Source organism: Hydractinia symbiolongicarpus, chromosome 4, assembly GCF_029227915.1.
Source record: "Hydractinia symbiolongicarpus strain clone_291-10 chromosome 4, HSymV2.1, whole genome shotgun sequence".
NCBI classification, from domain to species: domain Eukaryota; kingdom Metazoa; phylum Cnidaria; class Hydrozoa; order Anthoathecata; family Hydractiniidae; genus Hydractinia; species Hydractinia symbiolongicarpus.
In genome coordinates, this window is record NC_079878.1 from 11,439,233 (window position 1) to 11,454,636 (window position 15,404).

Below are 15,404 nucleotides of genomic sequence, written 5' to 3' on the forward strand. Positions count from 1 at the left end.
GCAAACAATTTGCAGACCTAGCTTTCCTATTTTTCTTCGCAAAAAATGTAAATCAAAGATATAGATAAAATACAAAAAGTCATAGACTGCCTTCAAACTTAATAATTTAATGCTACATGATATGTTCTAAAAAATATTGCTCCTTTAATTTTTCTGATTTTAAGATGGGGAAGGATGTGTTTTATTAGGCCTAGTCAGCATTTGTGAGAAAGATTCATAATGGTGTGTTAAAGTACATTTTGACTAGACCAAGAAACAAGGCGAAAAAATGGTGGATATTTTAGAGCAGAAAGCCGTGTCTACTCCATTGCAACATCGTTTTAATCCCTATTCTTTCCATGGAGGAACTGTTCTCGCAATTGCAGGGGAAGACTATGCCGTCATAGCATCAGATACACGTTTATCTGAAGGCTTTCACATTCACACTCGTGACAAGCCAAAAACATATCATCTCACTGATACAACCATATTAGGATCTTGTGGTTTTCATGGAGATGTTCTTACCTTGGTCAAAAATGTCCAGGTACGTTTGAAAATGTATGAGCATGAACATTATAAGACTATGAGTTGTACATCAATTGCTCAAATGTTATCCACAATGCTATATTATAAAAGGTTTTTTCCATATTATACATATAATATAATTGCTGGATTGGACAAGGATGGCAAAGGTGCTGTGTACAGCTATGACCCTGTTGGATCATATGAAAGAGAAGTTTACCGTGCCACTGGTTCATCATCTTCAATGCTGCAATCATTTCTTGATAATCAAATTGGACAGAAGAATTTGAAAGAGAAGTCAAATGAACCTCTAAGTAAAGAAAGATGTGTGGAACTCATCAAAGATATCTTTATTTCTGCAGCTGAGAGAGACATCGAAACTGGTGATGGTGTTCACATAAGTATAATAACAAAAGATGGTGTGGAGAATCAAACGTTCCCTCTTCGCAGAGATTAAGAAAAATCAACAGTGAACAATACAAACCAATTGTTATTTTTCGCAATTTGTTTATTGTTGAAGAAAATAAACAATGTAACTATTTTATTCAATTTTCTCTTTAAGCATTTTTATCTTCATACCAACATACCTAACACCTTAATTACGATGGCCCCTGTGGTCGACTTCTCTTTTTAATAATAACACTTCTGTTCTTTTCTAAAGCACTTCTTCTTCTTTCTTCCAAAATCTTCTCATCTGTTCAAAACACTTCTCTTCCTAAGTCTAAGACACTTCTTTTCCACGAACTTAAAAATTTATGAGACCCAATTCTGGTCTGCAAAAAAATCAAGTGTTCTTAGCACTTAACAAATCTCCAAAAATTTACATACTTTTCAAAAAAATACATTCTAGTTGCTGTTCTGTTTAGGTTATTCCTTCAACTTTTTCAATGAACGCTTTTTATAAGAATACCAAAACTCTAACCAGGCTGGTCATTATTCTTATTTTTCTATTGTTCTAAACAAAATACGTATTTTTACCCTAAAATCTCAACCTAATATTCTTGCACATTCTTGTAAAAGAAAAACCATTACTTGGTGGATACTACCATGATTTTGTAGACTCTGGGTAGCCATTTATTTTACCATTTATTGTCTAATAATTAACTACCCTGCTAATAAGATGAATTGATTCGTGAGATTGTTTTATCCATGCCTCATGGCGCGTGAGCAAGTTAAGGGAAGAAATGAAGCCTCTTTAGCTTTACAACACGAGAATAAAAAAGGGGGCTGAAAAAGAAGAATTAAAACGGTAATGAGCTTGTTGAATTATTTATTACTCTTCGTCAATAACGATACAACTACAGCATCTTTATTTGCAAACGTTTTTGTGCTTTGTACTGTTGCTTAACTTTAAAAAACGATCTTTTATCGGTAAAAGAGGTATCTGTACCACCACAGTTTTTCTTTGTTGTTTTTTGTTTTATAGTTTTGTTTTAACATTGACCTCATCCGAACAAAAATAAGACCCAGCCAAATTATCTTTTTTACGCGCATCGTAATAAACCTCGACTAAGTCATTATAAATGTCAATTAAACGATTATTGGCGCCATTAAAACTTTCACCAAGCAAGGAATTTCGAGACCTCCCTGGAACAAGGGAAGAAATGCAATAATTCTTCGAGATTAATTCGATATAAATTGTAGCTTCCCTATCCAATAAAAATTTAGTTGATCTTCAGATTTCCACCGCTGGATGAGCAACAGTTACGCCAGTATTTTTTAACAATTCTTTATAGCAAAAAATCATAAGGATTTCCTTCTTCATGCGTGGCAAATAATTTGTCTTCTAGACTTGGTTGCCAGTATCGACGATAATAATATAAACCTCAAACAGCTGATGGGAATTGAAAAACTTGCTCCGCCATACTTTTCTGTCAGCAAACTCTATTTACTTCTGATCTATTCACTTCTCAGTCAGTTATAAAAACGTAATAACAAGACGTATGATATACGTAAACAACCTCGCCAATAAATTTAACAGAAAGCTGTCTATTAGATTGTGATTTCTGTTACGAAGTTAGACACGACATATTTTGCTATTGTTACACACTATACAGTTATTTTTTAAAATTGATTTGTGAGATCTTTTGAACGGAAAATTTCTTCGAAATTTTAATTTTCAACGGGTCAGTCTTGGGAAACTGACTGACAGAAGAAAGAAATGTAGTAATTCAGTAGATCCACCAAAAAAAGAACGGAATATAAAAGAGTCGATCAGTAAGAAAAAGCAAATAAAAAAATAAGATAAGAGTAAGCCTTACAAGCAGCATACTTTGTTAAAAAGAATCCTATACACTTATGGCACGGAGACAAATAACAAGAACGAATCGGAAAATTTACGTTTTTTCGGAGTATTTCCGAAATCATATTTCTCTATGTTTGCGTGTCATAAGCGTAGCGAAAAGAATTCTGTTCTCGTCATTATTTACAATATAATTTGCCTTTTGCTTACACAACCAAATTTTGTAAAATCTATGTATTTATTAGATTGATATGGTGGAGCGTCTTCGTTTCTCTCTTACGTTATGTTGTGGAAATTTTATTTTTCGCAGACTACTTTTCAGGCATTTGGGGAGACCTTAATTCTGCCTACATTCACTTCTGTAAACTTTATTGGAAACACCTTTACTTTACCAGTTAGTTAAATAATGCTCTTGAACACTTATCTTATCGTTTTAAAAAATAAAACTTATAACAGCAAAGAAAAAAAATAAAAGCAGTTACTAAGACAAGATTCGAACACACGACTAATCCTGTTTCCGTGCTCAGAGAGGCAAAAAAAATTATTCTTGTGGGACACATTTGCGTTTTAATACAAGCTTGTATTAACAAAGACATTCAAATCTTTTTTCGAACGATAAAAATTGTGTGCAAAAATCTCTTTTTTTTTTTGTTCTCATACCAAATTCACTCTCTCCTGCGTAGGGTCTCGTGATTTTATTGTTATGGACTTTCGTTTATTCATATAAACTCTAGTATCTATATTATAATACCCGTATATGTCTGTCCGTCCGTTCGTCTGTCTGTCACGCAAAATAGATCCTTTTTTAAATAAAACTTCTGATCATTTTACGAGCAAATTTATCCTTTTTCAAGCTGTCTATCTCGAGCAACATTTTTGTCCTTTGTTCGCCCTTTCACAATTTTTATTTTTTATTCAGGATTATCGTCGTCTTTGTCAACACAAGACGAAGTATTCGAGCTTGCCAGCTGTCGAATATCAGCATATTAAAGACAACATCAAGAACATTACGAGAAAGGAATACACCAAGTACCTTATCAGTTAAAATTTCGTCGGTCAAAATTTTTTCCATCGGTTATAAAATTTCGATGGTAAAAAGTGACGAAATTTTTCTGAAATTTCGCCACTTTTAACCCTCGAAAATTTTTAACCCCCTTTCAGAAAAAAACAGTTTTTTAGTTTTTTTACTTATATTTGCCAAAACACATGCTAAGCAATAATAATACAAGTGTTTTTTCTTCATTTTCAAAACATTCTTCGCTTTTTTCTTCCTCTTCTAGTACATCAGTATACCAGTACTAGTACTTTCTATTTCAAGGTCAGTTTTCAAAATCACCCTCGTCAGGGCTTTTGTTGTTATGAATGATATCATATCGAATGAATGATATCGCATGAGTAGAAATCATCAATAAAATATTTCATCACTCGAACCCATCGCTTGGGACATCAAAATGTTAGTTGAAGGAATAGGTGATGGCTTGTAGTTTATTGACTTTACATTACCTGTGATTTTTCCATTCTCTTGTTTAATAAGGAAGTTAATGTAGCGGGAAATTTCTTTCGGAACAGGACTAATGGTTTTCCATCTATCGAAGTATCTTTCTTTTGCTTTTACTATACAGGCATATGGGCCAATCGCAATGGAAATTTGGTTGGTTTCAATTTCAATCTTACCTTACTTGTTTACTTTCGCATTCGACCAAAGTGTCTTTTTAAATATTGTACCCACGTAAAGCAATTGTTGCCTAAAAACTAAAGCATACATTTCTCTTCGCTGTGTATAGAGAAATAAAGACTGTGCTATTTATTAAAGTAAGCCATTCGAACAGTTAATTCGAAGATCGAATCGAATGTTTAAATAGTGTTTTTATCTTCCATTAATGAAAATGTCGTCGAAAACAGATATAAGAGCATTCTTTAACCGCAAAAGAGCAGCAGGTTCTAATGGACCAACTTCAAAGAACAAACCGTCTAACCAAGAAATAATTGTCTCTGCAACAGAAAGTGTAAATAGAGGAGAAATTCAGACAGTCAAGGATGAGGTAGAAAAGTCAACTGCTCGTCAAAGCTACAACAGCGTACAAAAGAAAGTTCGCATAGAAGTTGGAAAATATGCTTTGAGGCATAGCACTAAAGATACTCTTGATCATTTTTCAAAGAAATATCTTAAATACAAAATTTAAACAAACTTCTGTAAACTCCTGGAAAGCATCACCCAAAAACAATGAAAATGACAATTTTTTTTAAAAAAATCTGTCGACCTAATCTTTTGTCCGATGAATTGCTGACAAAAACACAAGACGGTATAATAGGCTCACGTCTTGCAGGTACCGTCATTTCGAGAAAGATAGTAATCGCCACCGGGACAGGAGTTATAACAGCAAATGATCTAGGTATAGGTTTTTTATTTTCCCGAACGACAAATCAGTAGGAAATTTTCGGCATGAATTATTTTAAAGCTTTAAGTTATTACTTGAAATATTTCTCAGGTTGAAAAAAGAGGTTAGTAAACTTTATAAAAAAGTCCAAGAGAAATTAAAAAACAATTCCATTCTTTTTATATTTTACGTTTGTTAAAAGAATTCGGTGGAGCACTAGAATTAACTGAAAATTGGGCTCGTAATGTCTTGAAATCAATGAATTTGACCAAAAGAAAAGGCACGACTGGAAAAATGGAACCATGAAAAAAGTTTCTTGAAGAAGAAAAAACTTAGATTCCAAAAAAAAATTTCAAATGTTATATTGGATCACGTTATTCCCGAAGCTCTTGTTCTGAATCTCGACCAGACCCCTCTCTCCTATGTATCTCCTGGGAGGTATACATTTTCATCGAAGGAGGCAAAAAATGTCTCAAAGGTATTGATGACAAAAGACAAATTACAGCGACTTTTGTTGTTTATGCTACTAGTGCTTTTCTCCCTGTCCAGCTTATTTATCAAGGGAAGTCAAAAAGATGTTTACCTAAATTTGCATGTCCGACCAATTTTCATGTCACGCATACTCCAAATTATTGGTCTAATTTAGAAAAGTGTGAAGATCTATTTAAAATAATCATATTCCCATATTTATCTGCCAAAAAGAAAGAGCTTGGTTACCCAGAAGAACAGTGGTCCTCGATTATCATGGATACTTTTAAAGGTCAAGACAAAGACGAAATGAAATAATTATGTGCGAAAAACAACTGTGAATTGGCTATTGTTCCGCATAATCTCAAGAATAAGTTCCAATCCTTAGACATCAGCATCAACAGTCTGCCAAGAAATGCATTTTACATAAGTTCAACACGTGGTACACTAATAGAGTAAGCAAGCAGTTGTCAAACGGAGTTGCACCTGGTGATGTCAAAGCCTCTCTCCAGTTAAGTGATTTAAAACCTCTACATGCGCAGGGGATTGTTGAAACATACAACCATCTCAAGCTAAAAATGATTCTATTATCAACGATTTTGATGCTGCAGGGATCACAGAAGTGATTAAGTCTGCTACCAGCGTCTTTGCACGTATAGAGAACCCATTTGATGAGCAGAGACAACAACTTAGTCATTTATCTTGATAGATTTATTTACAATGAAAAGGGAAAACTTACTTATATTTTACTTACTTAAATTTTAGTTTTCTTATCTTTCCTCTTAATACCTCTTTTTATGGCTTCAAATATGACTTTAAAAGGGCCTGTCGACTTCAAACACGAATAAAAACACGTAAAATAGAACATTCAATTTTGGTGAAAAATTTCGTCGATCAAAATTTTTAGTCGGTTATAAAATTTCGTCGGTTTTTTCAAATTTCGTCACTTTTTACCGACGAAATTTTAACCGATAAGGTAGAACTTTCATCACCATGTACAAACGAAATCTTTATACCTACCATAATTTAATAAATGGTGGGATTTAAATTTAAAAAGGTGTGTCTAACCAAATTCATTATTGAAATTTATATAAATTAATTTGAATAAATAAGGTTCTACATGTGCGTCAAAGTTTATAATAAGGCCTATCTAACCATGTTCGAAAAGGGATAATAACAGCTGTAAACTTATATACTTATACTTATGCGTAGCAGTATTGGAACTGAACATTAATGTTACGTAAATGTTTTACCATTTTTTTTTTACAAATTTGATGACGTCCGTAGCAAAGCCGATTGCGTCATTAGCAAAAGCACCAGACATTTTTGAGTAGTTACTGACAGTTTGCACAAAACTTGTGGTAAGTTTCATTTCCACTGAGCAACAACTTCAGAAATTAAAAATTAAATAGGCCATCTTGTTTCTGTTTATTAATGAAAAATTCTTTTCTTCCACAATGAAAATGTGAAGATAAATTAAATGGTTCGATTATTTTGTAATCTTTACTGCAATTTATGGTGAAGAATTTGTTCATATACCTTATCGGACAAAACTTAGTCGGACAAAATTTCAGTCGGACATAATTTTAGTCACTTCCAAAAAATTTAGTTATTTCTGTCCGACTAATATTTTGGTTCTTTTTTTAAATTTCATTAATTTGCTTAATTTTGGTTTGGGAGACAAAAAAACAATACAATACTTTATTTACTTGAATGGCATAATTCTATTTTTCAATTTTAATGTCATATTCCTGATCTATGCAGCTTCCTGCATTGCTTTCTGGTGTTTCTTCTTTTACTGCTGTCTTCTTTTTTTTCTTTTGAATAACTTCACTGTCACTTTCATCGGAAGTTTCTGTAATTACCGGTGCTTTTCTCTTGTCATGTGGATTCCTTAAGACTTTACTGTCACTCCCTTCTGAAGATTCATCAGACTTGAATGCATATGTTGATTACCTCATCAACATCCTCATCCGATTCTGACTTACTGGTGCCATTTTTTACATCATATTTATCAAGACTTACTTTAGCCACTTTGTTAAAATTGTTTTTTTTATGACTAAGTCGTTAGTTTATCCAAAAATATTTGTATTCGTTGGTGAGCAAGAAGAAAAAGATTTTTACAAAATCATTAACATGTAAAATTTCGCACTGAGCAATAATTTTGAAAATCTTGATTTAGACAAAATATTTAGTTGGACATAATAATTAGTCGGATAAAATTTTAGTCGAACAAAAACATTAGTCGGACATAATTTTAGTCACTTCCAAAAAATTTAGTCACTTTTGTCCAACTAAGTTTGGTCCGATAAGGTAGCAATTAACCAAGTTAGCGAAGTTTTCGTTTAGGGGTCGTAACAGATGGGTGTTTCAAACAAAAGCTAGAACACAACAACTTCGCAGAAAGTCTCGGGAAATTTTATTTTAAATTAGTCAGTAAACGCAATATTTTCTTGATGACCACGTGATTAAAAACAATAGTTTGTAACCCAATCAGCAAGTCCAGTATTTACCCGCGAAATTCGTTGTGTTTCACCTCTCTTTTACCCTTCTATATAGTTGTTTTTCTGTTATGAATGGTATAAAAGATAACGCTGGGATCTTTGTCTGATAATCACACTTTTTACAAGTTCTTTTCCTCGTTCCCTTTTTTCTATTTTTATATTTTTTATGCTCCGACAATTAATGTATTTAGTAAAATTGAAAATGAAAACAAAAAAAGTCTGATAAATTTTTTTTAGTCATTTAAAGTGTTTTCATCTGTTTTTTTTGTATTTTCTCTCCTGAATTTGATTGCAGGTGTTTTTCTCTCGACACATTGATATTTAAGTACTGCAACGTTTTAAAAAGAATTACAGTTTTACGCACAGATGGAATTTAACAGTTCACAAAATTAAAAATATACCAAAAGTTTTCAAGTTCTCTTTAGGAGAGCATTATTGAAAAAAAAGGAAAAAAAGATCGTCTGATATTGTACTTTTAAGAAGTTCATTAATAATAGATTCTAAACGTGTTTGAAAGAATTTAAAAAAAAGAAGAAAAAGAAGCAGAAAGGTGAAACTTGTTGTTGTTGTTTTTTAAATTATCGAACACAGTTAGGTGATTTACAGACGAAAACTTGGCAGTGCATTTTGTTTTTCCAAAGACTTTCTTTCGACTCTGCGCAATCGTTGTTTCTATTTTGCCATTGCGAACATCAGCGGGAAATTTTTTTTTCTTTAAAGTTGATAAACAAACCGTGGATTTTATACACGCTCTTTGATAGCCAGTGTAAAGTCCTCGGGAATCCAGCAACAAAGCCAATAAAAATTAATCGCATTTTGTTATCAATGGTTTAAAAATTTCACGCGTGGTTTAGCCAACCACTCCGTAATAACGGCTTAGGGGCCACAAGATTCTGGTGACGAGGTTGTGGTTTGGCCGACAAACAGCTACTTGTATTGTACTTTTTGTTATGTGTACAAAGTTGATTCAAGTTTGGGAATACTAGTTACAGGGCCGTGCTTGTCATATTCAAAGCCTTCTACTTTTGGGCTCACCATTTTATTGCCTCGTTTTGAGAAGAAGGTTTAAACACAGAAAATAAGCAAATGGTTGTAAGAATAATTATGTGTCAAGCCGGTACAGTGTTATTAACTTTGCGTAAAAATAAAATGAAATACTGCAGACGCATCTAAAAAATCGCAAACAAGAAAAGTCTATTATCATACAGATTTGCAACTTGATTTTTTAAGATGATAATATTTTAATGTAATTGCGTTTGTATCTCTTTAGTGTTCTAACCGTAGTACCAAAAGTAGAACTGACTGAAGTAAGAAAACAGAATGTCATTTTTGTTTAAAAAGTCACATTCGAAAGGCAATGAAGAAACAGTGGATCGACGTCATCATTCAAAGGAGAAGTCAAAAAGTCACCATCAGCAACCACCGCCAGATTTCAAAGAGCAAGCTATGAGGTACGGTTTGAATATGAAATCTCAGCGGGATCAGCAGCTGAGTGAGCAAAGAAAAATAGAACAAAAAATGGCTAAACAAACTGGTCGAAAGTTACCGAAATCCACCGGTGGGTCGCAAACAGAGGATATAAGAACTGCGTTTAAAGTTGCAAATTTTATTCGAAAACATAAACAATGAAATTCAAGTGGAAGTTTATCTAATTTAATGTACAGATTTGGTTATATGTTTTCGAATTTAAAAACAGCTTCGCATTTCAAGATTATCGTATATAAAAATGGGTGTTTTAATCCCAAAAAAGAAAAACAAGAAAATTATGTAATATATGTATTATAAAGAATGCTACACGCTTTTTCTTTTAAAAGAATATGATTGATAAAAATGTCAGGCTGTGATTTCCAGTTATAAACAATAAGTCTATGTTCGAACAATAGAAAAATAAGAAAATGTCCAGTCTGCTTAGAATTTTGATTTTCTTATAGTCTTCACAAAAAGATTTTAAACAGTAGTTAACTACCGAAGACTTTTATTAACATTTTGTTTTATATTTTCCTTAATTAATTATAGCTGTATTTTTTAATAATAAAAAGCGTAACTAAAATATAAAAACTCATAATTATTAACATCAAATATAAATAGAGTCGTTTTTGCTCCTTCAAAGAAAAAAAAACACTTATGTCTTCGTGAAAAAAAATCCACGTGGAGCTGTAATTAATCGACATCACCAAGATGATTGTAAATTTTAATATCACCGTTGCGCTTAAGACACTTTTCCCCAAAGTATCCATGTGTTACCCCCTCTTCCTTTAGCCAATACTCCCTTCCTCTCAATCAGTATGCCTCTCCTCTTAACCATTACTCCAGAGCAATGTAATTACAACTAAATATAACCACCATCTATATTGTGTTCATTGTATACATTTCAATCAAATAGTATACACGTGCAACTCCTATATCCACACACTTTCATTCATAATATCGAAGTTTAAATCTATACAAAAAGTTCACCATTACTTTGCAGCAAATAGGTGTTGAATGAGAATCCTTAAAACTCTTTCCTTTTCCATAAGAAAATAAATCTAAAGCACATCAAAGAACAAAGATCAGGACAATATTTGTTACCTGTTTAACAAAGAAAAGATCACACAGAACACTTGCAGTAAATTCTTATCTCAGCCGTTGTAAGGCACAGAGCGCAAGACTGTTGGCAAAATTGTTCTAAGAAAATATTGCTAACGTGATGATCTACAGGAGTGCAAGTGTTTTGTAATTTCGTCGTTGATATAGAAGCGCTTTTTGTTGTTGCTTGTTCTGTCGTCGTATCTGGTTTAGTCGTCGTTGTTAATGTTGTTGTTATCGGTAGCCTTGTCGTCGTTTTTGACGTCGTTGATTCTGTTGTCGCTTCCGTCTGTGTTGTTGTCGTTGGTTTTGTCGTCGTTGTCGTCGTCACTGTCATTGCTGGTTTTGTTGTCAACGATTGCTTTGCTGGTGTCGTTAGTTTCAATGTTAACGTTGATTCTGTTGTCGTTGCTTGTTGTTTTGTCGTCGTCGTCGTCGTCGTTGTTGTTGTTGACTTTGTTGTCGTTACTGTTGTCGTTATTGGTGGAGGCAATGTTGTTGATGTTGTTTCTGTCACCATCTTTGTAGATGTTGCCGTCGTTGGTGCCGAAGTTGCAGTCGAAAGTGAATTACTTCCTGAATCACAGCAACACATATTGTTTTCGCAAGAAGGAACAGAAGGACAATCTGTTTGACACCATTTAGCAATGTCATCACCTGGCCATAATCCATTTGGGTTTAAGTAGCATTTTTTCCTTAAACTAAGATCCGACGGGACGGTGCAAGTACCAGGTACACCTGGATAAAAAGTTGAGGTTTTAGTACTAACAGAAGAGATCGGTTGAATTGATGTCGTTGGAGGTGATGTTCCTGCGCCGTCGCATTCACACATGCAACTTGTGCAACCTTCATAATGTTCACAATTACCAGGACAATTTTCTTCGTTTCTGCACCACATGTCCTCATTGTATTCACCTCGCCATGGACCGATCGGGTTAACTCTACACCTGCTTGGAGGTAACGTTGGTGGTGGGGGGCATTCGCCAGTGCGTTTTATGTTTTGACATACACCTGTTGGCTGTATGCTATCCTCTAAAGCTGCAATAGCTGCTTTAATCAACGGGTATTTTCCTCTGCCACATTGATTTGAAAAATCATCCAGATCCAATGACCAGACCATGAAACCACCTAGATGTTTCTTTTTGATAATGTTGTGTACTTTGTACGCGATGCTTTCTTCATCATCATAACCAACAAAATCTTCTCCATTCGAACCATACGGTGCATTCACGCTACTTGACGCGGTACAGACCCGATTTTCAAATGTCATATTGCAAACTTCATAAAATGGTAAAAATTTACCTGCCTTTCGTGTAGTTGCCCCTAGTTCCCAGTCATTGCATGCATCTACTAATGATATTGTGCGCCCATACGTAGATAGTCCCATAATCAATTTTCTGGGGTCCATATTACTACTCAACCAATAATTTACAGAGTTTAAAACACTTAATTCCAATGACAGTCTGTCCGCACTGGCATCTGTGTGATGGCCAGCTATGGTGCTCCATCCTCCATGTAGATCATACGCCATTAGGTTTATGAAGTCAAGATGTTGAGATATTTCTAAAATTTCGTAAGATGTTTGTGCTGAAACCTGCCCAGCGGCAACAGCAGCTGTAAGCAACAAACCATGTTTGGAAAATTCTTTTTTCAATTCTTCGCAAAACTGTGTAAATTTGAACTTATCACCAGGCGGTGAACCCCTTTGACCAGGGTACTCCCAGTCAAGATCTAATCCATCGAAACCTATAGCAAAATACATACGATATACGTACGATATACACACGGTAAACACACGATACACACATGATACACTCACGATACACACACAAGACACACACGATACGCACATGACACACACACGATACACACACTATGCATACACGATACATACACGATATGAACACTATACACACATGATACACACACAATGGGAGGTTTGACGTTTATTTCACAATTTTAAAATTAGGATAATAAATATTTGCTTACCATGATTGAGCAGAAAAACCACAGCGTCATCAATAAATATCTTCCTTGTTTCGTGTGTTTGCACCATTTCAGTGAACATCGCTGATGCGTGTCTCCACCCACCTACCCCAAGCAATGTCTTTAACCTTGGGTCGATATCTTTCAGAGCATTTACCTGAGAAGAAATGTAAGATTATCGAAAATAGAACTTTAAAGATTTTACTTAATCAACTATGTACCTATTCTCGTCCCAAGAGCTCTTTGATATTAAAACCTCGAAAGCACTACTTTTGAGTTTATCTCAAAGAACTCCGGGGTCGAGAATGCTATGTACCGTAAGATGACGATTTACCGACAAAATCTTTCGTTAAAGCTTTACAACTATATTTTGTAAAATGGTTTGGGGAAAAAGTTAAAAAGAGACATTAATAAACAACTCGACACAACTGACACTAAATCTATGGCCTTGAGCGGTTCTTTTAGTGACATCTTTGTTCTGTTATTGCTTTCTTAATCTTGGAAGGAAGCTGACTCTCGTCTCCTATGTAACTAGAGAACAGGTACTGGGTAAATGGGACTAAAGTGCGGCCGAAACTATTTGAAAGGAACAAAATTGAACAAGCATGATGTAAAGGACGTTTACAGAGTTGTGAATAAATCTAATTATTTTTTGAAATTTATGTTAATGGAATTGGCAGTTTGGGCATCATTTTATCTGTTATCTCCCTGAACCTAATTTTACGCGCAGCTTCCTGCAACGCTGCACGTCGCTGCACGACCGTTACATTTCTTTCTACACAATAAATTTTAAAAGGTTTTTTTCACTTTGTATACAATGGAAAAATGTGATCCCAAAATAATTTGGATTCGATTCAAACTTACGGTAGCATCATGCGAAAAACTGTGTGTGAGTGAGTATGCGTCACTTCGCAGCTACCATATACGGTTACACATGCCGCAACAGAAAATATTTTTTTCCAGTGTGAATTTAGCATAAATGTCTTATACATAAAAGTGTAGCGACATTAACTGTAGTTTTGTTAGGTTTTGATGTATTTAGTTATCTTTTATTTAACAATGAAATTCGACCACAGGAGAGAAAAATTTGTTGAGCTTTGAAAAATTAAGGCGGCAGTTTTGTTTTCGTTCTTAACGCTCCTTTGATTTGATATAATTATGTTAAGCTGTATGGAAAACAGGATAAAGCGTTCTTTAAATCGCAGAACAGTGCACTTATAAGCAGCGTGGCTACTTCGTCCAATGAAATTCAAGGTGTCGCACGGCCAAATAACACGCGGAAGGGTATAAAAAGGACTGCTACTGCTCATACCTTAGCAGTTGATTTGAACAAAAACAACACGTCACTTTTCTCAATTAAATTAAGCACGCCATCTTAAAAATGAAATTGCAATAGAAGAACATCTAATTACTGAGTTTAATTAGATTAATTTAGTTAATGTAATTAAAACGCCGGTTTTCTCGCTTATCCCCTTTAATTCAAATTTGCCTCTTAAAATTAATATTTTTAAAGATTTTCAACTAACAAAACCCAGGGCTACTTATTGAAGGTATAGTAGCGTATTATATGACCTTTGTGTAGGTCTTGAGTATCACAGACGCGAATTTTCTCGCAAAAATGGAACAAAAATTTCTTTGAGGCAAAAAAATTACTTGCAAAGTTAAAAAAAATAATGAACTTACCGTGGGATAACCAAAACTAATATCATTTAATTCATACGGAAGAATGGGAAATCTGCCATTGGAAACCGTCACTTGTGCGAACGCATAAATAATATGCGTACATAAGTCAATTTCGTAATTACTCGCTGTGTATCGCGCAAATCCACCTCGATATTGCGCCCAATTTGTGTAGTAACAAACACGCAAGTACTCGCAATTTATAATGGTAACTAGAAGAAGTAACAACGTTGATTTCACCATACTTTCCCGTTTCGAGCTGACTGTAGATGAATTATAGAAACAAGCCTGTCAAAACGAGTGTACCTTTTATTTCTAAACTGTCCGTTTGCTATGGTTGTCGCTTTAAATTGCGTTTATAATCCTTTTTTTTCTTTGTGCAAATAAGATTTTAATGTAAACAATAAATCGTGGGTTGCAAAGATGCTGACTGATAAGCATAATAAGGGTATTGCGCATGCTTGAAATCAATAACATAAATGATTAGCTGTAAAAAATCAGCTCGAAATCGCATCTAAATTTTAGGCTTTTTTCATAGGAGAACTTGTTATTCAAAACGTGCTTTATAAAAAAAAAATGTTTTTTATATTGGAGTAAAATGTACTTAACCATGGTGATTCTTGCATCACAGTGTTAACGTTGCAACAATCTTTTTGCAATAACAAGGCAGTTATTTTCTATCATAAATGCGTATAAGAGTCCTAAAAATAGGATACTTATTTTATGGAAATGAAGGTGAATAAACTTATACGAACTTGCGAGTGTTTGGAGGACATTACTTATTTATCACCAAGAATTTTCATGCATGTTTCAAATAAAGAATATGTGATGAACTATTTCGTGAAAGACATAACAAATGGTTGCAACCACCCCCTTCTGCGCCCTTCTGCGCCTTTCTCCCTCCCTTCAAAGAAACCTTTTCTACGCAAATTTATAATCTAAAGTTTTTCCCTAAAAACAATGATGGCACAGACATAAGAATTATGCAGTGCTTTTTCGGGGATTTGAGTCTACAAAAAACATCCATGGTATGTAGCAGCTGCTGCGTTACACTAACATAAATAACACCCTCAAAAT

General features: G+C 34.1%; 3 protein-coding genes across 3 annotated transcripts; 2 read left to right on the forward strand and 1 right to left on the reverse strand.

Moving 5' to 3' along the window:
• Window positions 1-181: 181 nt before the first annotated feature.
• Window positions 182-1,045, forward strand: LOC130641265 (proteasome subunit beta type-1-B-like). Its single transcript, XM_057448002.1, has one exon. The coding sequence runs from the start codon at window positions 269-271 to the stop codon at window positions 956-958; it is 690 nt and encodes a 229-aa protein (XP_057303985.1). The 5' UTR covers window positions 182-268; the 3' UTR covers window positions 959-1,045.
• Window positions 1,046-8,286: 7,241 nt separating this feature from the next.
• Window positions 8,287-10,106, forward strand: LOC130641269 (uncharacterized). The gene is made up of 2 exons (XM_057448004.1): window positions 8,287-8,643; window positions 9,364-10,106. The coding sequence occupies exon 2, from the start codon at window positions 9,414-9,416 to the stop codon at window positions 9,720-9,722; it is 309 nt and encodes a 102-aa protein (XP_057303987.1). The 5' UTR covers window positions 8,287-8,643; window positions 9,364-9,413; the 3' UTR covers window positions 9,723-10,106.
• Window positions 10,107-10,355: 249 nt separating this feature from the next.
• On the reverse strand, window positions 10,356-15,084 carry LOC130641266 (chitotriosidase-1-like). The gene is made up of 3 exons (XM_057448003.1): window positions 14,331-15,084; window positions 12,651-12,804; window positions 10,356-12,407 (listed from the first exon to the last, which is right to left on the reverse strand). Exons 1-3 carry the CDS (start codon window positions 14,568-14,570, stop codon window positions 10,684-10,686), a joined length of 2,118 nt encoding a protein of 705 aa, XP_057303986.1. The 5' UTR covers window positions 14,571-15,084; the 3' UTR covers window positions 10,356-10,683.
• Between the last annotated feature and the right edge of the window lie 320 nt (window positions 15,085-15,404).

Coding starts and splice junctions, on each gene's coding strand:
- LOC130641265 (XM_057448002.1), top strand. CDS start 269: ATGGTGGATATTTTAGAGCAGAAAGCCGTGTCTACTCCATTGCAACAT.
- LOC130641269 (XM_057448004.1), top strand. CDS start 9,414: ATGTCATTTTTGTTTAAAAAGTCACATTCGAAAGGCAATGAAGAAACA.
- LOC130641266 (XM_057448003.1), bottom strand. CDS start 14,570: ATGGTGAAATCAACGTTGTTACTTCTTCTAGTTACCATTATAAATTGC. Junction 12,805..14,330: donor TTAGTTTTGGTTATCCCACG/GTAAGTTCATTA, acceptor ATTTCTTCTCAG/GTAAATGCTCTGAAAGATAT. Junction 12,408..12,650: donor GGTTTTTCTGCTCAATCATG/GTAAGCAAATAT, acceptor ATTTTGCTATAG/GTTTCGATGGATTAGATCTT.